Here is a 19,023-nt window from a genome sequence, read left to right on the forward strand (position 1 = left end):
CTTAATAGTAAAAAAAAAAAAAAAAAAAAAGTATTTTTCTAAAATTTTGATCTTTTTCGTGGGCCGGACTCTCTTCAATAAAGAATGGATATTCTGCCTTTAATGAGATAGCGTTCGTTACTTAAGTTAGCAAAAGTCGACTTAAAGGATAGGAGCGAAAGAAGGTGTTTTGCTCCTCAGCGTAGGGGTATTAGCAGCCGTTTCCAGCTGTTGTTCCCCTCCCAAAGGTAGGTTCTTACGCGTTACTCACCCCTCTTCCACTGGAAACACCACTTCCCATCTGACTTGCATGTGTATAGCGCCAGGGATAGTGGCATCTTTAATATTATAATTTATTCTATTTAGCGAATAATTTAATCTAATTTTTTAATATTAAAAGAAAAAGAAAAAACAAAATAATCTTCTATAAATAAATGAGATAAATGATAAATTACAGGGTTAATGTCATCTAGAATACATTTTAAATTTTAAGATTAAAAATGAAATTTTGGCATATTTGAATCTATTTCTAAAATTTAAAGGTAATTTTTTAATATAATATGAATTTAATTGATTTTATGATATTTGAATATATAATATAAATTTAATCCAATTAATTATGTTGAGTACCGTTATTCCTTTAAAAATATAAATAAAATAAAGTTTAAATTTAAATTTATAAATCAAATAAAATCCAAAATCCGAATTTCAATTTATAAATATAATAATAAATATTTCGATTCAAAAAATATTGATGAGATTCTCCATCAAAATTTAATTTTTCTAGATTTTAAATTCAACATATAATATCTTAATTTAATCTCTATTATTTGATAAACTTTTATTTTTTTATTATTTAATAAATTTCTAATTTAATTTTTTTAACGTTTTTCAATTTTAAAAGATATAATTTAATTTTTCATTCTAATTTTTAACGTTAAATATTGAAACAAATTAAAAAATAAATAAATAAAAGATTAATTATATAAAAATTAAACTACCTTATAATTTTTAATATCAATTTTTATTTTTACCCTTCAACCTTGATCTTATTTGATATCTCTTAAAAAATATATTTTTTATTAAAATAAAATATAGAAATTGATGTGATAACTAAAATCTAAAAAAAATAAAAAATAACCTTAAATAAATAAAATACTAAAAGCACTTATTACATTACATCATAATTAATGGATAAATTTATAAAACCTAATTCTAGATCAATATTATAAATAAAATACTAATTACATTAATTATCTCTATTGAAATTTAAACAATAGATAAAGAAAGAAAATTAGATTATGATAAAACTTAATTATATTCAAATAAAAAAGATTCCATTTTTACCAAGAAATTTTAAAAATAATTAAAAAAAAATCTTATTTTAATTTAGTACTTAAATATTTTCAAAAAGATTTAATTTAGTTATTTAAATCTTAAAAACAATGAAAAATAAAACTATTTTATTAAATTGAATAATTAATAGATATTTGAAAAATATAAAAATATTGGAATAGAATAATTTTCCAAGTTCGAAATAAGATTTTTTTTTCAAAAAAAAAATATATAATTTAGTTTGATTTTAATTTAATCTGATTTTTTTTAAATTAAAAAAAATGAAAAATATAAGATTTTAAAGGATGCAACAAATTACGGAATTAGAATATATTTATTTATTTTATTCTTTTCTGCATGAACGTTCCAAACACGTATGGGTGCGAGAAATTCATATTTTCCTAAAGGGCAATTTTGTAACTTCACATGCTTAATTATTTACTGAAGCTTTATAAATAACTACAATTGAACTCCATCTATGTACCACTAATTTCTATTTCCTCTTCAACGTAGTTTTTTTTTTTTTTTTTTTTTTTTTTTTNCAAATGGCGGCTTCTAATGGTAACGAGTACTTCGACTTGGAGATGAGTGTGCTCGATAAGTCCTTTGTGAGGTCGTCCAACGCCGAGTTACTGGCGAAGGACGAACAAGAACTTTTATGGGTAGCGATCGAGAGGTTGCCGTCTCACCAACAATCGAATTACGCATTATTGGTTGACAATGAAAAGAGGACGAAAACTATTAATGTCCGAAAGCTCGATAGGAACAAACGCGAACTTGTTGTGAAGCAAGCATTGGCGACCAATGATCAAGATAATTTTAAGTTACTCTTTGGAATTAAACAGCGTCTCGATAGGTACATATTCATAGCCTCTCCAAAACCTCCATTTGTAAAATTTTTATTAGGTTTTTGTCGTTTTATATCGTTAGATTTAAGAACGATTATTCTCAAAATTTATGCATCGTAAATCATGGTGACTAATTTTTTTTTTCCATGTTTTGGTCACATCAGAGCCGGAGTAGTGATTCCAAAGGTTGAAATTAGATTCCATAACTTAAAAGTGGTAGCTGATGTTCAAGTTGGTTCCCGAACTTTACCTACTTTAATCAATTATTCATACGATGTTATTGAGGTATAATTTTTTTCTTAAATTTAATTTTAATTTTAATGTGAAGTTCATGTACATAAACATACATACATATACATACATATACATACATAAACATACATACATATACATACATACATATATAGTCATATCATATTTGTTCTAATTAATTTTAGTTTTTATACAGAATATTTTGACCAGCTTGAGACTTATGAAAGTCAAAAGATACCCCTTGACTTTCCTTAATGACGTCAGTGGCCTCGTGAAACCGGGAAGGTAACACCAATATATAATTTTAGTTTAATTTTTATCTTTATTTTGAAATTGGTTCCAATAGTTTTTTTTTTTTTTTTTAAATTTTGTAACACTTTTTTTATTAATATATATATATATAAAATAAATAAATGAGATTTACAAAAACATTCTTAAAAGGAATTAGATTAAAGTCATTTTTTAAATCAAAATTCAAATTTTAAACTAAAAAAAATATTCATGGTTAGAGACATAATTATTTAAAAAAATTTGGGATACTTTTTAAAAAACAATATATAATAAATGAATACGATTTATAAAAGTTTAAATCAAATTTCAAATTTTAAAATAAAAAAGAAAATTGGTTTATTAAAGGTATAATTATTTAAAATTTTTAGGATATTTTTGTACCAAAGAATATATAATAAATAAATAAGATTTACAAATTTCAAATTTTAAAATAAAAAATTATGGTTGATTAGAGGCATAATTATTTAAAAATTTGGAGATATTTTTTACAAAAGAATATATAATAAATAAATAAATGAGATTTTGTGAATTAGATTAAAGTTTTTTTTTTTCTTAATTAGGATGACGTTGCTCTTGGGGCCTCCAGGTTCAGGAAGATCGACTCTACTTCAAGCTTTAGCAGGCAAACTTGATAGAAATTTAAAGGTTCGTACTTCCTATTTATTGTACATATTTGAATAATAAACCTACGTGACTTCAAAATAAATTGATAAATCTAGTACTTTCAATTTTGTATTTAATAATAGGCTCGAGTAAATTAAAAAAAAATTAAAATGAACTAATTTAATATATATATATATATATTTTATTAGAAAAGTTATTGATACGTTATTTTTGGTGTTAGAAAACTGGTAAGATGAGTTATAATGGACATGGTGTTGATGAGTTCTGTGTTCAAAGAACCTCCGCATACATTAGCCAATCCGATAATCACCTAGCCGAGTTGACCGTACGAGAAACTTTGGACTTCGCCGCTAGATGCCAAGGCGCAAGCGAGAGCTTTGCAGGTTTGCTTGCTTCCTTCAGTCACTTATATGAGATTGTCCATTTTGAGCGTAAATTCGATGTATTTTTTACTTATAAACTCATATCATTTCCTAATTTTGAGCGTAAATTCGATGTATTTTTTACTTATAAACTCATATCATTTCCTAAATTAATTAACGTGGGACGCCCTTCCAACCATTCTTTCTCTCAATTGGTGTAGAATATTTGAAAGAACTAGCATGCTTGGAGAAAGAAAGGAAAATCCGACCTAGTCCTGATATCGATGCATTCATGAAGGTTGTCATTTGATATCATGTAGCCCTAATTTGTGGAGTATGACACAGATCTTATGTTGTTTAACCTGCGCCCAATTTTACAGGCGTCATCCGTTGGTGGTAAAAAGCACAGTGTGCTAACAGATTACATTCTTAAAGTGCTTGGTCTTGATATATGCTCGCAGACATTAGTTGGTAATGACATGGTCAGGGGTGTCTCTGGTGGCCAAAGAAAACGAGTTACTTCAGGTCTTTTTACTTTTCAACAATTAAACAACAATTTATTCACTAAATCATACTCTTATTAAACCAAACTTCTTCAATGATGCAGGGGAAATGATTGTTGGGCCAAGAAAAACTCTTTTTATGGATGAAATATCCACCGGACTTGACAGCTCCACAACTTATCAAATTGTGAAATGTTTAAGGAACTTTGTTCATCAAATGGAGGCTACAGTGTTAATGGCTCTCTTACAACCTGCTCCTGAGACATTTGAACTGTTTGATGATCTTGTGTTGTTATCAGAGGGTTATTTGGTGTATCAAGGCCCTCGAGCCGAGGTGTTAAGGTTTTTCGAGTCATTGGGTTTTAAGCTACCCCCTCGCAAGGGGGTAGCTGATTTTCTTCAAGAGGTATTATAATGTTATGTTTTCATAACATTAGTTAACATTTTGTATTGCATATGTCTAAGCTAAGCTTGTTTTGTGACAGGTGACGTCTAAGAACGATCAAGCACAATATTGGGCTGATTCCACTCGGCCATATACATACATTTCTGTTCCTGAATTCGCAGAAGCATTTAAAAACTCCAATATTGGGAAGTCTTTGCAGTCCTCACTCAATACTCCATTTGATAAGTCTCTAAGCCATCCTTCAGCTTTGGCTAAAACAAGATTTTCTGCTTCGAACTGTGAGCTTTTTAAAGCTTGCTTTTCTCGAGAACTATTGTTGATTAGCCGACATAGTTTTCTTTATATCTTTAGGACATGTCAGGTTGCATTCGTTGGAGTTGTTACATGCACAATGTTCTTAAGAACAAGAATACACCCCACGGATGAGATAAATGGCAACCTCTATCTATCTTGCCTGTTCTTTGGATTGGTGCACATGTTGTTTAATGGCTTCTCTGAGCTACCTTTAATGATATCTCGATTGCCCGTTTTTTACAAGCAAAGGGACAATCTGTTTCACCCTGCTTGGTCCTGGTCTATTACTAGCTGGATGTTACGCGTGCCTTATTCCATAATTGAAGCCGTTGTGTGGACTTGTGTTGTATATTATACTGTTGGCTTTGCCCCTAGTGCTTGGAGGTACCTCATTATGTGTTCTTTCTCTCTTAAAATTCAATGATTTTCCTCTTGCTCGTAGCTGATCTGTTTTAAAATGATTCCAGGTTCTTCCGCTTCATGTTCTTGCTCTTTTCAGTTCATCAAATGGCTATAGGTCTTTTTTGTTTGATGGCAGCTATAACAAGAGATATGGTAATTGCTAGTACATTTGGTTCAGCAGCGTTGCTTATTATATTTCTACTGGGTGGTTTTATCATACCAAAAGGTACGATTTGTATGTGTTTTCTATCACCAAAACTGCTTGAAGATTGCTAATTTGGATATCATATTTCAGAAATGATTAAGCCATGGTGGTCATGGGCTTTTTGGGTTTCTCCACTTTCTTATGTCCAACGTGCTATCTCTGTCAATGAGTTTACTGCCACTAGATGGATGGAGGTATCATTTTCTTGTAGTGTACCAATTCATATATTATATGCATATAATGTAAGTTTGGTTCTGATATATACTTAAAACATTTGCAGAACTCTGTTGGGTATAATGTTCTTCATTCGCATGACATGCCTAGTAGTGATAAATGGTACTGGATCGGTGTTGGAGTGACATGGGGTTATGCAATTCTTTTCAATAGTTTGGTGAATTTGGCTTTAGCTTACCTCCACCGTGAGTATTAATATGATACAATATGTGTATGTATGTATCATCAAAATGTTGATATTCTTGTCTTTTCCTTCTTAATAGCGCTGAGAAAAGCCCAAACGGTAACCCCACTTGATTTTACTGCAAAAAATGGTACGTCGTAAATTCTATCTCTATTGGTATGGGGCTCAAAGCCACGAGAGTTTATGCTCAAAGTGGGCAATCTGCGCAGGTGTCGAAGAAACATGTCCTAGAGCGTGCAAGAAAGAAAAGGGAATGATTCTTCCATTCCAACCATTAACGATGACTTTTCATAATGTTAATTATTTCGTTGATACTCCAAAGGTTAGTCATAAGTTGAAATTTGTAGTTCATATTCATGTTCATGTTCATTCTACAACTTTTTTTAAAAGGGTATTAAATTCATTAGGAAATGAAGCAGCAAGGTATACCAGAAAAGAAATTGCAGCTGTTATCAAACGTGAGTGGAGTGTTTTCACCAGGGGTTCTTACAGCATTAGTTGGATCAAGCGGAGCAGGAAAAACTACACTGATGGATGTTCTTGCTGGAAGAAAAACCGGTGGGTACATTGAAGGTGATATCAGAATATCAGGCTTTCCAAAAGAGCAGCCTACTTTTGCTAGAATATCAGGCTACGTAGAGCAAAATGATATCCATTCCCCCCAAGTCACAGTCGAGGAAAGCCTCCAATTCTCCTCATTTCTACGTCTTCCAAAAGAAATCAGCAAAGAAAAACGACAGGTATTTTGTTTGGTTTTCTCCATCTTATTTTAATATGATCCAAACCCCATGTTATTTTGATGCTTTCAGGAGTTCATTGAAGAAGTAATGAGTCTAGTGGAGCTTGATACTCTTAGGCATGCTTTGGTTGGTGTGCCAGGTAATACTGGTTTATCAACAGAGCAGAGAAAACGCCTGACAGTTGCAGTGGAGCTTGTTGCAAATCCTTCTATCATCTTTATGGATGAACCTACCTCTGGACTCGATGCTCGAGCGGCTGCCATTGTTATGCGAACCGTTCGTAACACGGTCGATACGGGAAGAACTGTTGTTTGTACCATTCATCAACCTAGTATTGACATTTTTGAAGCATTTGATGAGGTTGGTAGCTGATTTAAGCATAATCCATAAATGTTTCATTAGCTCTTAATGATTTTGTTCTCGACATTCTTGTGCAGTTGCTTCTTATGAAACGAGGGGGAAGAGTTATATATGGGGGAAAGCTTGGAATACATTCACAAATAATGATAGACTATTTTGAGGTAAAACTTAATCTATTATCTATATATGTATAGAACATGATCTTAAGAGCGGTTCTGACAGAGATATGTTCTTACTTTGTAGGGAATTAGTGGAGTTCCTCCAATACCAGATTCTTACAATCCAGCTACTTGGATGCTTGAGGTCACGTCCCCTGCGGCTGAGCATAGAATTGGTAAAGATTTTGCTGATATATATAGGGACTCGGATCAGTACAGGTATGATTATATTATAGTCGGTCTCTATCGTTAGAATCCGTGTTGTGAGATTCTACATCGGTTGGGGAGGAGAACGAAATACTCTTTAATAGGGTGTGGAAACCTCTCTCTAGCAGAGTGGTTTAAAAACTTTGAGGGGAAGCCCAAAAGAGAACCCAAAAATAGGACAATATCTGCTAGCGGTGGCTTTGAACTATTACATATGGTATCATTAGCCTGACACCGGGCGATGTGGTAGTGAGGAGGCTGAGCCCCGAAGGGGGGTGGACATGAGACGGTGTGCCAGCAAGTACGCTGGGCGTGAAAGGGAGTGGATTGTGTGTGTGTCCCCACATCGATTGGAAAAGGGAACAAGTGTCAGTGAGGACACTAACCCCTGAAGGGGGTGGATTGTGAGATCCCATGTCGGTTGGGGAGGAGAATGAAACGCTTTACAAGGGTGTGGAAACCTTTCCGTAGCAGACAAGTTTTAAAAACTTTAAGTAATGTTACCCGTTTTTTTTTATCTAGAATCGTCGAAGCTTCCATCGAGCAATTTAGCGTTCCACCCGCGGGTGGAGAACCATTGAAGTTTGATACCACATACTCACAAGGCATACTATCTCAGTTCATTATTTGCCTTTGGAAGCAAAGGCTTGTGTATTGGAGAAGTCCCCAATACAATGTGATGAGGCTATGTTTCACCTTCATAAGTGCACTCATATTCGGTTCAGTATTTTGGGGTATTGGTATGAAAAGGTAAAAACCTCATCTCATTTGGAGTTTTGGTTTTTGGTTTTAAGCTATTTGATTAAACTTGATTGCATTTGAATGTTCAAAAGGAACTCAACTCAAGAACTGTTCGTTGTTATGGGAGCTCTGTACGCTGCATGCTTATTCATCGGAGTAAACAATGCTTCCTCTGTACAACCAATTGTTTCAATTGAAAGAACAGTCTTCTATCGCGAGAAAGCAGCTGGAATGTATTCTCCATTCGCTTATGCATTCGCTCAGGTAAGTAATTTAATTGTGTTGTGTCGACGTATAAACAAATGGGGTAATCAAATTTTGGTTGCTAATGCTAATACTTCTCCCAACAGAGCTTAGTGGAGGTTCCCTACATTGCTGCACAGACCATAACATTCGGTGTCATCACATATTTCATGGTGAATTTTGAAAGAAACGTTGGTACGTTACTCAACTTTAGTTTATAACAATTAATCTGTGGTTTAAAACTGTGATATCCCATATCGGTCGCGGAGGAAGACGAAACACACTTTATAAGGGTGTGGAAACCTTTTCCTAATAAACCCCGAGCGATTTGCCAGCGAGGACACTGGGCCAGTAAGAACACTAGGCCTCGAAGGGGTGAATTTGGTAGGAGTCCCACATCGATTGGAGAAAAGAACAAGTGCCAACGAGGATACTGAGCCCTGAAAGGGGGTGGATTGTGATATCCAACATCGGTTAGGGAGAAGAACAAAACACCTTTTATAAGGAGTAGACGTGTTTTAAAGCTTTGAAGAAAAAGCTCAAAGAAGACAATATCTACTAGCTGAACGTATGTTTTAAAATTTTGCAGGGAAGTTTTTGGAATATCTGCTGTTCATGTTCTTGACGTTCACCTATTTCACCTTTTATGGAATGATGGCGGTGGGGCTGACACCATCGCAGCATATGGCATCCATTGTATCATCTGCATTCTACTCCTTATGGAATCTCCTCTCTGGCTTTCTCGTTCCAAAACCCGTAAGTGTTTTTATTGGCAATAAGTTTAGATTGAATGGTTGGTTTGATTTTTGAGGCCTCCTCTGTTCTGTTGTTGCTTACCAGAGCCTCCCAGGATGGTGGATTTGGTTCTACTACATCTGCCCTGTTGCATGGACTTTGAGGGGAATTATAACGTCGCAGCTTGGCGACGTAGACACCATCATTGTGGGACAAGGTTTCGAGGGGTCCGTGAAAGAGTACTTGGAAGTAAGCCTTGGATATGGCCCCGGTATGATCGGAGCTTCGGCTGCGGTGCTCCTTGCCTTCATCCTCCTCTTCTTCTCCGTCTTTGCAGTCTCCATCAAATTCATCAATTTCCAGAGAAGATAAAGATAAAAGTATAATGTCATTGCATTCATTTTTTTATTTATAGTATAGTATAGGTACTCAATTTTCAATATTCTTATTGGATGAAACTTATTAGTATTTTATTTTAAAATAATTGTGGTTATTTTCTATTTGGAACTCACAATGTCTCAAAATATATATCAACTAGAATATATTTATTATTTAAATACCTTCAGCTTTATATGAAATGTCTCTCTCCGATCGATGTGAGATCGATGTGAGATCTCACAATTCAACTCTTTTGGAGGGACCCAGCGTCCTCACTAGCACACCGCTCAGTGTCTAACTCTAATACCATTTGTTTGTGCATGGAAGGAGTTAAGGAATTGTTGGATTAATTATGGTGTTTGTTTGTTCAATTTTGTGAGGGATCGTAGCACGCGGAAACTACTCTCTTCTCGGCCTACTAGTGAGGCAGGTAATTTGTTCATTTTACAGTCTTGGTAAGGTAGAATCGGAATAGGAGAGATTCTTTTATCTCATCAATTATATATATATATGTGTGGTTGGAATTGAACTGGAGCACGGTGAATTTCACAATCGTATATATATAGTATATATTAGAAAAATATAATTTCTATGTCACGTTTAGAGTATACTCATTAATAATTTGAAAATTAGATTTAAAAAAAAATAATAATTTAATCTGATTTTGATTTGGAAATATAAAATAATTAAAATAGGGTTTTAATGGGTACCAGAAATTAGGGGTTAATTTGAACGTGGCTGATAGATTCACTCACTTTTTTTTTTATTGTACAAGAAATCAGGATTTTTGTATTTTACTTTCTTATTACGTGCACGTTTCAAACACGTGTGGGGAGTAAGAAATTCATTCCCCTCCCGCACCGCACGTGTCAATTGAAAGGAGGCTGACAATTGGACGGATTTTCCTAAAGGGGCAATCTCGTAAATTCAGGATCTTCATTATTTACTTCATTTGCAACGAACTCGTCGTCACTTCTTAACCTCTTTAAATAAGTACCGTTTCACTCAATCTATCTGCGCCACCGTCTCTGTTTCCTTCTCTTCTCATCTTTTTTGCTTCAATGGCGGCTTCTAATGGTAGCGAGTACTTCCATTTCGAGATGAACGTGACCGATCAATCCTTTGTGAGACCGTCCAACGCTGAGTTATTCGCGAAGGACGAGCATGAGCTTTTGTGGGCCGCGATTGAGAGGTTACCGTCTCGTAAACAGTCGAATTACGCATTGTTGACGCATACTGCGTCTGAGATCTCCTCTAATGGCGATGAAAACATTAAGAGAATTGAAACTATTGACGTCCGGAAGCTCGATAAGAACAAACGCGAACTTGTTGTGAAGAAAGCATTGGCTACCAATGATCAAGATAATTTTAAGTTGCTTTCTGGAATTAAGGAGCGTCTCGATAAGTACGTACTTTTCATCATTTAAATTAATTCTCTCTTATTATACCTCTCCGAAACCTACTATTGAGATTCGCTGTTCGTTATTGCCTAAAATTTTGATTAGGTTTTTGTTGTTCTATATTGTGAGATTTAAGAACCATTATTCCGAAATTTATGCATTTGTAGATTGTGGTATTCTAAAGCTTAGTAGGTTGTGTTGGTAAGACGCTAAAATTGAAAGTGGAGATGAATTTTTTTTTCTTTCCGTTCCTTTTTTTAATAATTTTGTTATTAATAGTCTAATTTTTTTTTTTTTTTTTCATGTAAGAGCCGGAGTAGTGATTCCAAAGGTTGAAATTAGATTCCATAACTTAAAAGTGGGAGCAGATGTTCAAATCGGTTCTAGAACTTTGCCTACTTTAATCAACTATTCATACGAAGTTGTTGAGGTACAATTTTTTTTCTTAATTTAATTTTCTTTAATATGATATTTATCTATATTTGTAGTTATATCATACTTTATTCGGTTAATTTTTGTTTTATGCAGAATATATTGATGAGTTTGAGAATCATCAAAGGCAAGAGATATCCATTAACAATTCTGAGTGACGTCAGTGGCCTCGTGAAACCAGGAAGGTAAGATAGTATATAATTTTAGCTTAATTTTTATTTTAATTTTAAAATTTGTTTCATATTTTTTATTTTATAAAATTGGACTAAAAATTAGAATATAAACATTGAATGAGATTTTCGTAGTTTATTAGAGGTATAATTATTTTAAAATGTTGGGATATTTTTTAATAATTTAATTTTCATTTTTTTTTTATTGTATTACAAAAATATAATAAATAATGAGATTTACAAGAATTTCTTAAAAAATTAAAGTTTTTTTTTCTTTTCTTGATTTGGAGTTTTTGGTTGATTTTTATTGCATGCAGACTAAAATTAATTTAGACGAAAGATTATTACAAAATTAACGTTTGACATTTTGTGATATTTTAGGATGACGCTGCTCTTAGGGCCTCCAGGTTCTGGAAAATCGACCTTACTTCAATTCCTAGCCGGCAAACTTGATAGAAACTTAAAGGTTTGTACACCAAGTTCGGTGATATATATATATATATATATATATATATATATATATTAGAAGTTTTGTCTAATAAATTTGAAATTTTAGTTTTTGGTAGGTAAATTTTTTAAAATATCACTTCTTAAAAATAAAATTTTAAAATTTAAAATTAATTGGAATTGAAATTACAATTTCAATAACTTATTAATATGATAGGCTATACTTTTAATTAATTTATCCTTATTTTTCAAGTCCTTTTAAAATTAAATTATTAAATGATAACTTTAATTGCATTAAAGTATTATTTCTTCTACCATGTCAATTTTTCATTTTAAATAAAATAATTAATGATGTGTATTTTTTAGAATAATTTTTTTATATTTTAAATTAGAGATATTTTCCTTCGCATTTATTTATTTATTTTAAAATATAAACATGTTTAATTTCTAAAACTATATATTTTTAAAAATACAAATCCTAGCATTATTGCATTATAAAATTGTAGCCTTTTTTATACTTCTATATAATTTAAAATTAATATCAAATTAATGATTTAAAAGAAATAAAAAAGCGGAACTTAATTTTATTAGTTGAAAATTATTTATTTTTATTTAAAAAAGAATGAATTTATTCCTAATAGCCTTATTAATATGTTATTTTTGGTGTTAGAAAAGTGGTAACATCACTTATAATGGACATCGTCTTCATGAGTTCTGCGTTCAAAGAACCTCCGCATACATTAGCCAATCCGATGATCACCTACCGGAGTTGACTGTGCGAGAAACTTTGGACTTCGCCGCTAGATGCCAAGGTGCAAGTGAAAGCTTTGCAGGTTTGCTTGCTTCCTTCATTCATTCACTTGTATATATGCTTGATTCGTTAGGAACAACGATATTGTCCATTTTGAGCATAAACTTGATGTATTTCTTACTTATAAACTCATATCATTCCCTAAATTAACCAATGTGTGAGGTTGATGATTTTCTCTCTTGTTGTAGAATATTTGAAAGAACTGTCACGCTTGGAGAAAGAAAGAAAAATCCGACCTAGTCCTGATATTGATGCATTCATGAAGGTTGTCATTTGATATTTCGTAGCAGTAATTTGTGGATTACGAACTGGCAGACCTTATTTTCTTTAACCTGCGCCCAATTTTACAGGCATCGTCAGTTGGTGGTAAAAAGCACAGTGTGTTAACAGATTACATTTTGAAAGTGCTTGATCTTGATATATGCTCGCAGACATTAGTTGGTAGTGATATGGTGAGGGGTGTCTCTGGTGGCCAAAGAAAAAGAGTTACTTCAGGTCTTTTTACTTTTCAACAATTTAACAACAATTTATTCACTAAATCATATTGTTATTAAATGAAGCTTCTTCGATGATGCAGGGGAAATGATTGTTGGGCCAAGGAAGACTCTTTTTATGGATGAGATATCCACCGGACTTGATAGCTCCACAACTTATCAAATTGTGAAATGTTTAAGGAACTTTGTTCATCAAATGGAGGCTACAGTGTTAATGGCTCTCTTACAACCTGCTCCTGAGACATTTGAACTGTTTGATGATCTTGTGTTGTTATCAGAGGGTTATTTGGTGTATCAAGGCCCTCGAGCCGAGGTGTTAAGGTTTTTCGAGTCATTGGGTTTTAAGCTACCCCCTCGCAAGGGGGTAGCTGATTTTCTTCAAGAGGTATTATAATATTATGTTTTCATAAGATTACTTCACATTTTGTATTGCATATGGCTAAGCTTGTTTTGTGACAGGTGACGTCTAAGAATGATCAAGCACAATATTGGGCTGATTCCACTCGGCCATATACATACATTTCTGTTCCTGAATTCGCAGAAGCATTTAAGAACTCCAATATTGGGAAGTCTTTGGAGTCCTCGCTCAACACTCCATTTGATAAGTCTCTAAGCCATCCTTCAGCTTTGGCTAAAACAAAATTTGCTGTGTCAAAGCGTGAGCTTTTCAAAGCTTGCTTCTCTCGAGAAGTACTGTTGATTAACCGAAATAGTTTTCTTTATATTTTCAAGACATGTCAGGTATTATTTCTGTTACTTATTTCAACATTTGATTCTGGAATTCTGTTTTTCTGACATAACTTATTATAGGTTGCATTTGTTGGAGTTGTTACATGCACAATGTTCTTAAGAACAAGACTACACCCCACGGATGAGATAAATGGCAATCTCTATCTGGCTTGCCTGTTCTTTGGATTGGTGCATATGCTGTTTAATGGCTTCTCTGAGCTACCTTTAATGATATCTCGATTGCCTGTTTTCTACAAGCAAAGGGATAATCTGTTTCACCCTGCTTGGTCCTGGTCTTTTACTAGCTGGATTTTGCGCGTGCCTTATTCCATTCTTGAAGCCGTTGTGTGGTCTTGTGTTGTATATTATCCTGTTGGCTTTGCCCCTAGTGCTGGGAGGTACCTTAAAATTCAATCATTTTCCGTTTTCTTCTTGCTCGTAGCTGATCTGTTTTAAAATGATTTCAGGTTCTTCCGCTTCATGTTCCTACTCTTTTCAGTTCATGAAATGGCTATAGGTCTTTTTCGTCTAATGGCAGCTATAACCAGAGACATGGTAATTGCCAATACATTTGGTTCAGCAGCTTTGCTTATTACATTCTTACTGGGTGGTTTTATGATACCAAAAGGTAGGATATTCGTGTTTGTTTCTTACCAAAATTGCTTGAAGATCGAACACTGCAATCCTAATTTGGATATCATGTTTCAGAAATGATTAAGCCATGGTGGTCATGGGCTTTTTGGGTCTCCCCACTTTCTTATAGCCAACGTGCTATTTCTGTCAATGAGTTTACTGCCACTAGGTGGATGGAGGTACCCTTTTCTTGTATTGTGCCATTCATAAAACGCATAATCTTTAGAACATCGAAACAATCCGTTTCTATACTTCATATTATGTTAACTTTTACCGAAACAATTGCAGAAATCTACCATTGGAGATGGAACTGTTGGATACAATATTCTTCATTCACATAGCATGCCTAGTGGTGATAAATGGTACTGGGTGGGTGTTGGAGTGATGTGGGGTTATGTAGCTCTTTTCAATATTTTGGTGAATTTGGCTTTAGTTTACCTCCACCGTAAGTATTAATATGATACAATATGTGTATGTATGTATCATCAAAATGTTAATATTCTTGTGTTTTCGTTCTCAACAGCGCTAAGAAAAGCCCAAACTGTAACCCCACTTGCTTCTACTGCGGAAAATGGTAAGTCATAAATTTTTCACGTGCCTCTATTAAGGATTGTTGGGAGAGGAGTCCCATGTCGACTAATTAAGAGGTTGATCATGGGTTTATAAATAAGGAATACTATCACCATTGATATGAAGCCTTTTGGAGAAACCAAAAGCAAAGCCACAAGAGTTTATGCTCAAAGTGGATATATCATATCATTGTGGAGAGTCGTAGTTCCAACGTGAGTTAAATATTTTTGTTCTTCACCTTCTTTTTGTTACTCTTGGATCTGTGCAGGTGTTGAACAAGCTTTGAAATTTAGTGAAACATCTCCCAGAGCCGGCAAGACAGAAAAGGGAATGATTCTTCCATTCCAACCATTAACAATGACTTTTCATAATGTTAATTATTTCGTTGATACTCCAAAGGTTAGGCAGAAGTTTAAATATTTCTAGTTCATATTGATTTTATGAGATGCATTCTAAGTATTGAACTCATTCCCAGGAAATGATGCAGCAAGGTATACTAGAAAAGAAATTGCAGCTGTTATCAAATGTGAGTGGAGTGTTTTCACCAGGAGTTCTTACAGCTTTAGTTGGATCAAGCGGGGCAGGAAAAACTACACTGATGGATGTTCTTGCTGGAAGAAAAACCGGTGGATACATTGAAGGTGATATCAGAATATCAGGCTTTCCAAAAGAGCAGCCTACTTTTGCTAGAATATCAGGCTACGTAGAGCAAAATGATATCCATTCCCCCCAAGTCACAGTCGAGGAAAGCCTCCAATTCTCCTCATTTCTACGTCTTCCAAAAGAAATCAGCAAAGAAAAACGACAGGTATTTTGTTTGGTTTTCTCCATCTTATTTTAATATGATCCAAACCCCATGTTATTTTGATGCTTTCAGGAGTTCATTGAAGAAGTAATGAGTCTAGTGGAGCTTGATACTCTTAGGCATGCTTTGGTTGGTGTGCCAGGTAATACTGGTTTATCAACAGAGCAGAGAAAACGCCTGACAGTTGCAGTGGAGCTTGTTGCAAATCCTTCTATCATCTTTATGGATGAACCTACCTCTGGACTCGATGCTCGAGCGGCTGCCATTGTTATGCGAACCGTTCGTAACACGGTCGATACGGGAAGAACTGTTGTTTGTACCATTCATCAACCTAGTATTGACATTTTTGAAGCATTTGATGAGGTTGGTAGCTGATTTAAGCATAATCCATAAATGTTTCATTAGCTCTTAATGATTTTGTTCTCGACATTCTTGTGCAGTTGCTTCTTATGAAACGAGGGGGAAGAGTTATATATGGGGGAAAGCTTGGAATACATTCACAAATAATGATAGACTATTTTGAGGTAAAACTTAATCTATTATCTATATATGTATAGAACATGATCTTAAGAGCGGTTCTGACAGAGATATGTTCTTACTTTGTAGGGAATTAGTGGAGTTCCTCCAATACCAGATTCTTACAATCCAGCTACTTGGATGCTTGAGGTCACGTCCCCTGCTGCTGAGCACAGAATTGGTAAAGATTTTGCTGACCTATATAGGGACTCGAATCAATACAGGTATGATTATATTATAGTCGGTCTCTATCACTAGAAAAACCATTAAGGAATTAACGTAGTCGTTAGAAACTATGTTTTGAGAGCCCACGTCAGTTGAGGACGAGAACGAAACACCTTTTATAAGTTTGTGGAAACCTCTTCCTAGACATGTTTTAAAAAACTCGAGAGAAAGTCCAAAGAGACAATATCTACTGGCTTAGGCTGTTACAAATGGTATCTGAGTCAGACACCGGGCGATGTGCCAGCGAGGTTATTGGGCCCAAAAAGGGGTGGATTGAAGGGTCTCACATCGTTTGGAGAAGGGAATGAGTGTCAGCGTGCTGGGCCCTGAAGGGGGGTGAATTGTGAGATCCTACATCGGTATGAGAGGAGAATGAAACACTTTATAAGGGTATGGAAACCTTTTCCTAGCGAACGCGTTTTAAAAACCTTGAGAGAAAGCCCAAAAGTGAAAAAAGCATAAAAAGAATAATATCGGCTAGCGGTGGGCGTGGGCATGGGCATGGGCTGTTACATATGTACTCGATCCATTAGTAGTTTATAGAAATATTTATGAGATTTTATCGATCCTTACCCATTTCTTTTTATCTAGAATCGTCGAAGCTTCCATCAAGCAATTAAGCGTTCCACCGGTGGGTGGAGAAGCATTGAAGTTCGATACCACATACTCGCAAGGCATACTATCTCAGTTCATTATTTGCCTATGGAAGCAAAGGCTTGTGTATTGGAGAAGTCCCCATTACAATGTGATGAGGTTATGTTTCACCTTCATAAGTGCACTGATTTTTGGTTCAGTGTTTTGGGGTATTGGTATGAAAAGGTAAAAATCTCCTCATTTGGAGTTTTGGTTTTTGGTTTTAGGCTATTTGATTAAAATTTATCGCATTTGAATGTTCAAAAGGAACTCAACTCAAGAACTGTTCGTTGTTATGGGAGCTCTGAACACTGCATGCTTATTCATCGGAGTAAACAATGCTTCCACTGTACAACCAATTGTTTCAATTGAGCGAACAGTATTCTATCGCGAGAAAGCAGCTGGAATGTATTCTCCATTCGCTTATGCATTTGCTCAGGTAAGTAATTTAATTGTGTTGTGTCGACATATAAACAAATGGGGTAATCAAATTTTGATTGCTAATGCTAATACTTCTCCCAACAGAGCTTAGTGGAGGTTCCCTACATTGCTGCACAGACCATAATATACGGTGTCATCTCATATTTCATGGTTAATTTCGAAAGAAACGCGGGTATGTTCCTTGGTTCTATTGTATGTATTTTTTAGAATTTTGGTCCTAAACTTTGTGAAACTAACCCAAAAAGTGATGTTTTAAAATTTTGCAGGCAAGTTTTTCCTATATCTGCTGTTCATGTTCTTGACGTTCACCTATTTCACCTTTTATGGAATGATGGTGGTGGGGCTGACTCCATCACAAAATCTGGCATCCATTGTATCTTCAGCATTCTACTCTTTATGGAATCTCCTCTCTGGCTTTCTTATTCCAAAGCCCGTAAGTGTTCTTTCTCTAAACAACACTTTCGATTGATTGATTGATTGATTGATTGAATGTTGGTTTGATTTTTGAGGCCTCCTCTGTTCTGTTCTGTTCTGTTCTGTTCTGTTCTTGTTTATCAGAGCCTCCCAGGATGGTGGATTTGGTTCTACTACATCTGCCCTGTTGCATGGTCTTTGAGGGGAATTATAACGTCGCAGCTTGGCGACGTAGACACCATAACTGTGGGGCAAGGTTTCGAGGGGTCTGTGAAAGAATACTTGGAAGTAAGCCTTGGATATGGCCCCGGCATGGTCGGAGTTTCGGTTGTGGTGCTCCTTGCCTTCATCCTCGTCTTCTTCTCCATCTTTGCCCTCTCCATCAAATTCATCAATTTCCAGAAAAGATAAAAGATAAAAGTATAATGCCATTGCATTCTTTGTAAAGTAAATAGTATAATACCTAAATTTATTAGTACAGTTTTACTTACTATCATAATTTTGAGATTTGAATCTCTACGTTTTGTGGAGTACATATTAACAAAAAAAAAAAATTAAATTATTATTATTCTAAAATGACGAGGATATTGTATCAAAAATATTAACAAGTCTTAATAATACTTTTTAAAAAAATAGAAACAGTTAATTTTTGTTTCAATAATATTTCATGTACTTGTAGCATAACTTTATAAATTAATTAAAGATATCCACGAAGTAGAATAGGATGGAGAAGTCTTCACTATTCAGTCTCGAAAAAATTCATTTATTTTATTGGAGATCGGGTCAGAAACTCTCGGTGGGATATTTACAATATTAATTTTT

At 34.3% G+C, this 19,023-nt stretch overlaps 2 protein-coding genes across 3 annotated transcripts; both read left to right on the forward strand.

The window, feature by feature from the left end:
* Positions 1-2,386: 2,386 nt before the first annotated feature.
* LOC111451860 (ABC transporter G family member 31-like) lies at positions 2,387-18,715 on the forward strand. 2 transcript variants are annotated; one of them, XM_023092449.1, is made up of 24 exons: positions 10,504-10,886; positions 11,191-11,311; positions 11,410-11,498; positions 11,865-11,949; positions 12,601-12,763; positions 12,930-13,006; positions 13,092-13,236; positions 13,319-13,620; positions 13,695-13,976; positions 14,046-14,362; positions 14,432-14,592; positions 14,673-14,776; positions 14,886-15,042; positions 15,121-15,171; positions 15,436-15,566; positions 15,643-15,975; positions 16,045-16,335; positions 16,413-16,496; positions 16,579-16,712; positions 17,305-17,532; positions 17,614-17,785; positions 17,872-17,959; positions 18,054-18,220; positions 18,346-18,715. In XM_023092449.1, the coding sequence occupies exons 1-24, from the start codon at positions 10,543-10,545 to the stop codon at positions 18,610-18,612; spliced, it is 4,293 nt and encodes a 1,430-aa protein (XP_022948217.1). In that variant the 5' UTR covers positions 10,504-10,542; the 3' UTR covers positions 18,613-18,715. The 2 variants fall into 2 exon arrangements, with proteins under 2 accessions (XP_022948218.1, XP_022948217.1); XM_023092450.1 differs by lacking the exons at positions 10,504-10,886; positions 11,191-11,311 and adding an exon at positions 2,387-2,447.
* Positions 3,314-9,500, forward strand: LOC111451861 (ABC transporter G family member 31-like). The gene is made up of 20 exons (XM_023092452.1): positions 3,314-3,350; positions 3,550-3,712; positions 3,913-3,989; positions 4,072-4,216; positions 4,299-4,600; positions 4,680-5,278; positions 5,362-5,522; positions 5,592-5,695; positions 5,782-5,920; positions 5,999-6,049; positions 6,129-6,241; positions 6,327-6,659; positions 6,729-7,019; positions 7,097-7,180; positions 7,263-7,396; positions 7,907-8,134; positions 8,218-8,389; positions 8,476-8,563; positions 8,958-9,124; positions 9,209-9,500. Exons 2-20 carry the CDS (start codon positions 3,562-3,564, stop codon positions 9,473-9,475), a joined length of 3,606 nt encoding a protein of 1,201 aa, XP_022948220.1. The 5' UTR covers positions 3,314-3,350; positions 3,550-3,561; the 3' UTR covers positions 9,476-9,500.
* Positions 18,716-19,023: the final 308 nt, after the last annotated feature.

The sequence above is a fragment of the Cucurbita moschata genome, unplaced genomic scaffold (assembly GCF_002738365.1).
Source record: "Cucurbita moschata cultivar Rifu unplaced genomic scaffold, Cmos_1.0 Cmo_Scf00013, whole genome shotgun sequence".
In the NCBI taxonomy this organism is placed as follows: Eukaryota; Viridiplantae; Streptophyta; class Magnoliopsida; order Cucurbitales; family Cucurbitaceae; genus Cucurbita; species Cucurbita moschata.

Excerpts from the sequence above, each read along its gene's own strand:
- LOC111451861 (XM_023092452.1), top strand. The coding sequence starts at position 3,562 with ATGAGTTATAATGGACATGGTGTTGATGAGTTCTGTGTTCAAAGAACC. Across the intron at positions 4,601-4,679 it reads TAGCTGATTTTCTTCAAGAG|GTGACGTCTAAGAACGATCA; the intron begins GTATTATAATGT and ends GTTTTGTGACAG. Across the intron at positions 5,696-5,781 it reads CTGCCACTAGATGGATGGAG|AACTCTGTTGGGTATAATGT; the intron begins GTATCATTTTCT and ends AAACATTTGCAG.
- LOC111451860 (XM_023092449.1), top strand. The coding sequence starts at position 10,543 with ATGGCGGCTTCTAATGGTAGCGAGTACTTCCATTTCGAGATGAACGTG. Across the intron at positions 11,950-12,600 it reads AACTTGATAGAAACTTAAAG|AAAAGTGGTAACATCACTTA; the intron begins GTTTGTACACCA and ends TTTTGGTGTTAG. Across the intron at positions 17,533-17,613 it reads TGGGGTATTGGTATGAAAAG|GAACTCAACTCAAGAACTGT; the intron begins GTAAAAATCTCC and ends AATGTTCAAAAG.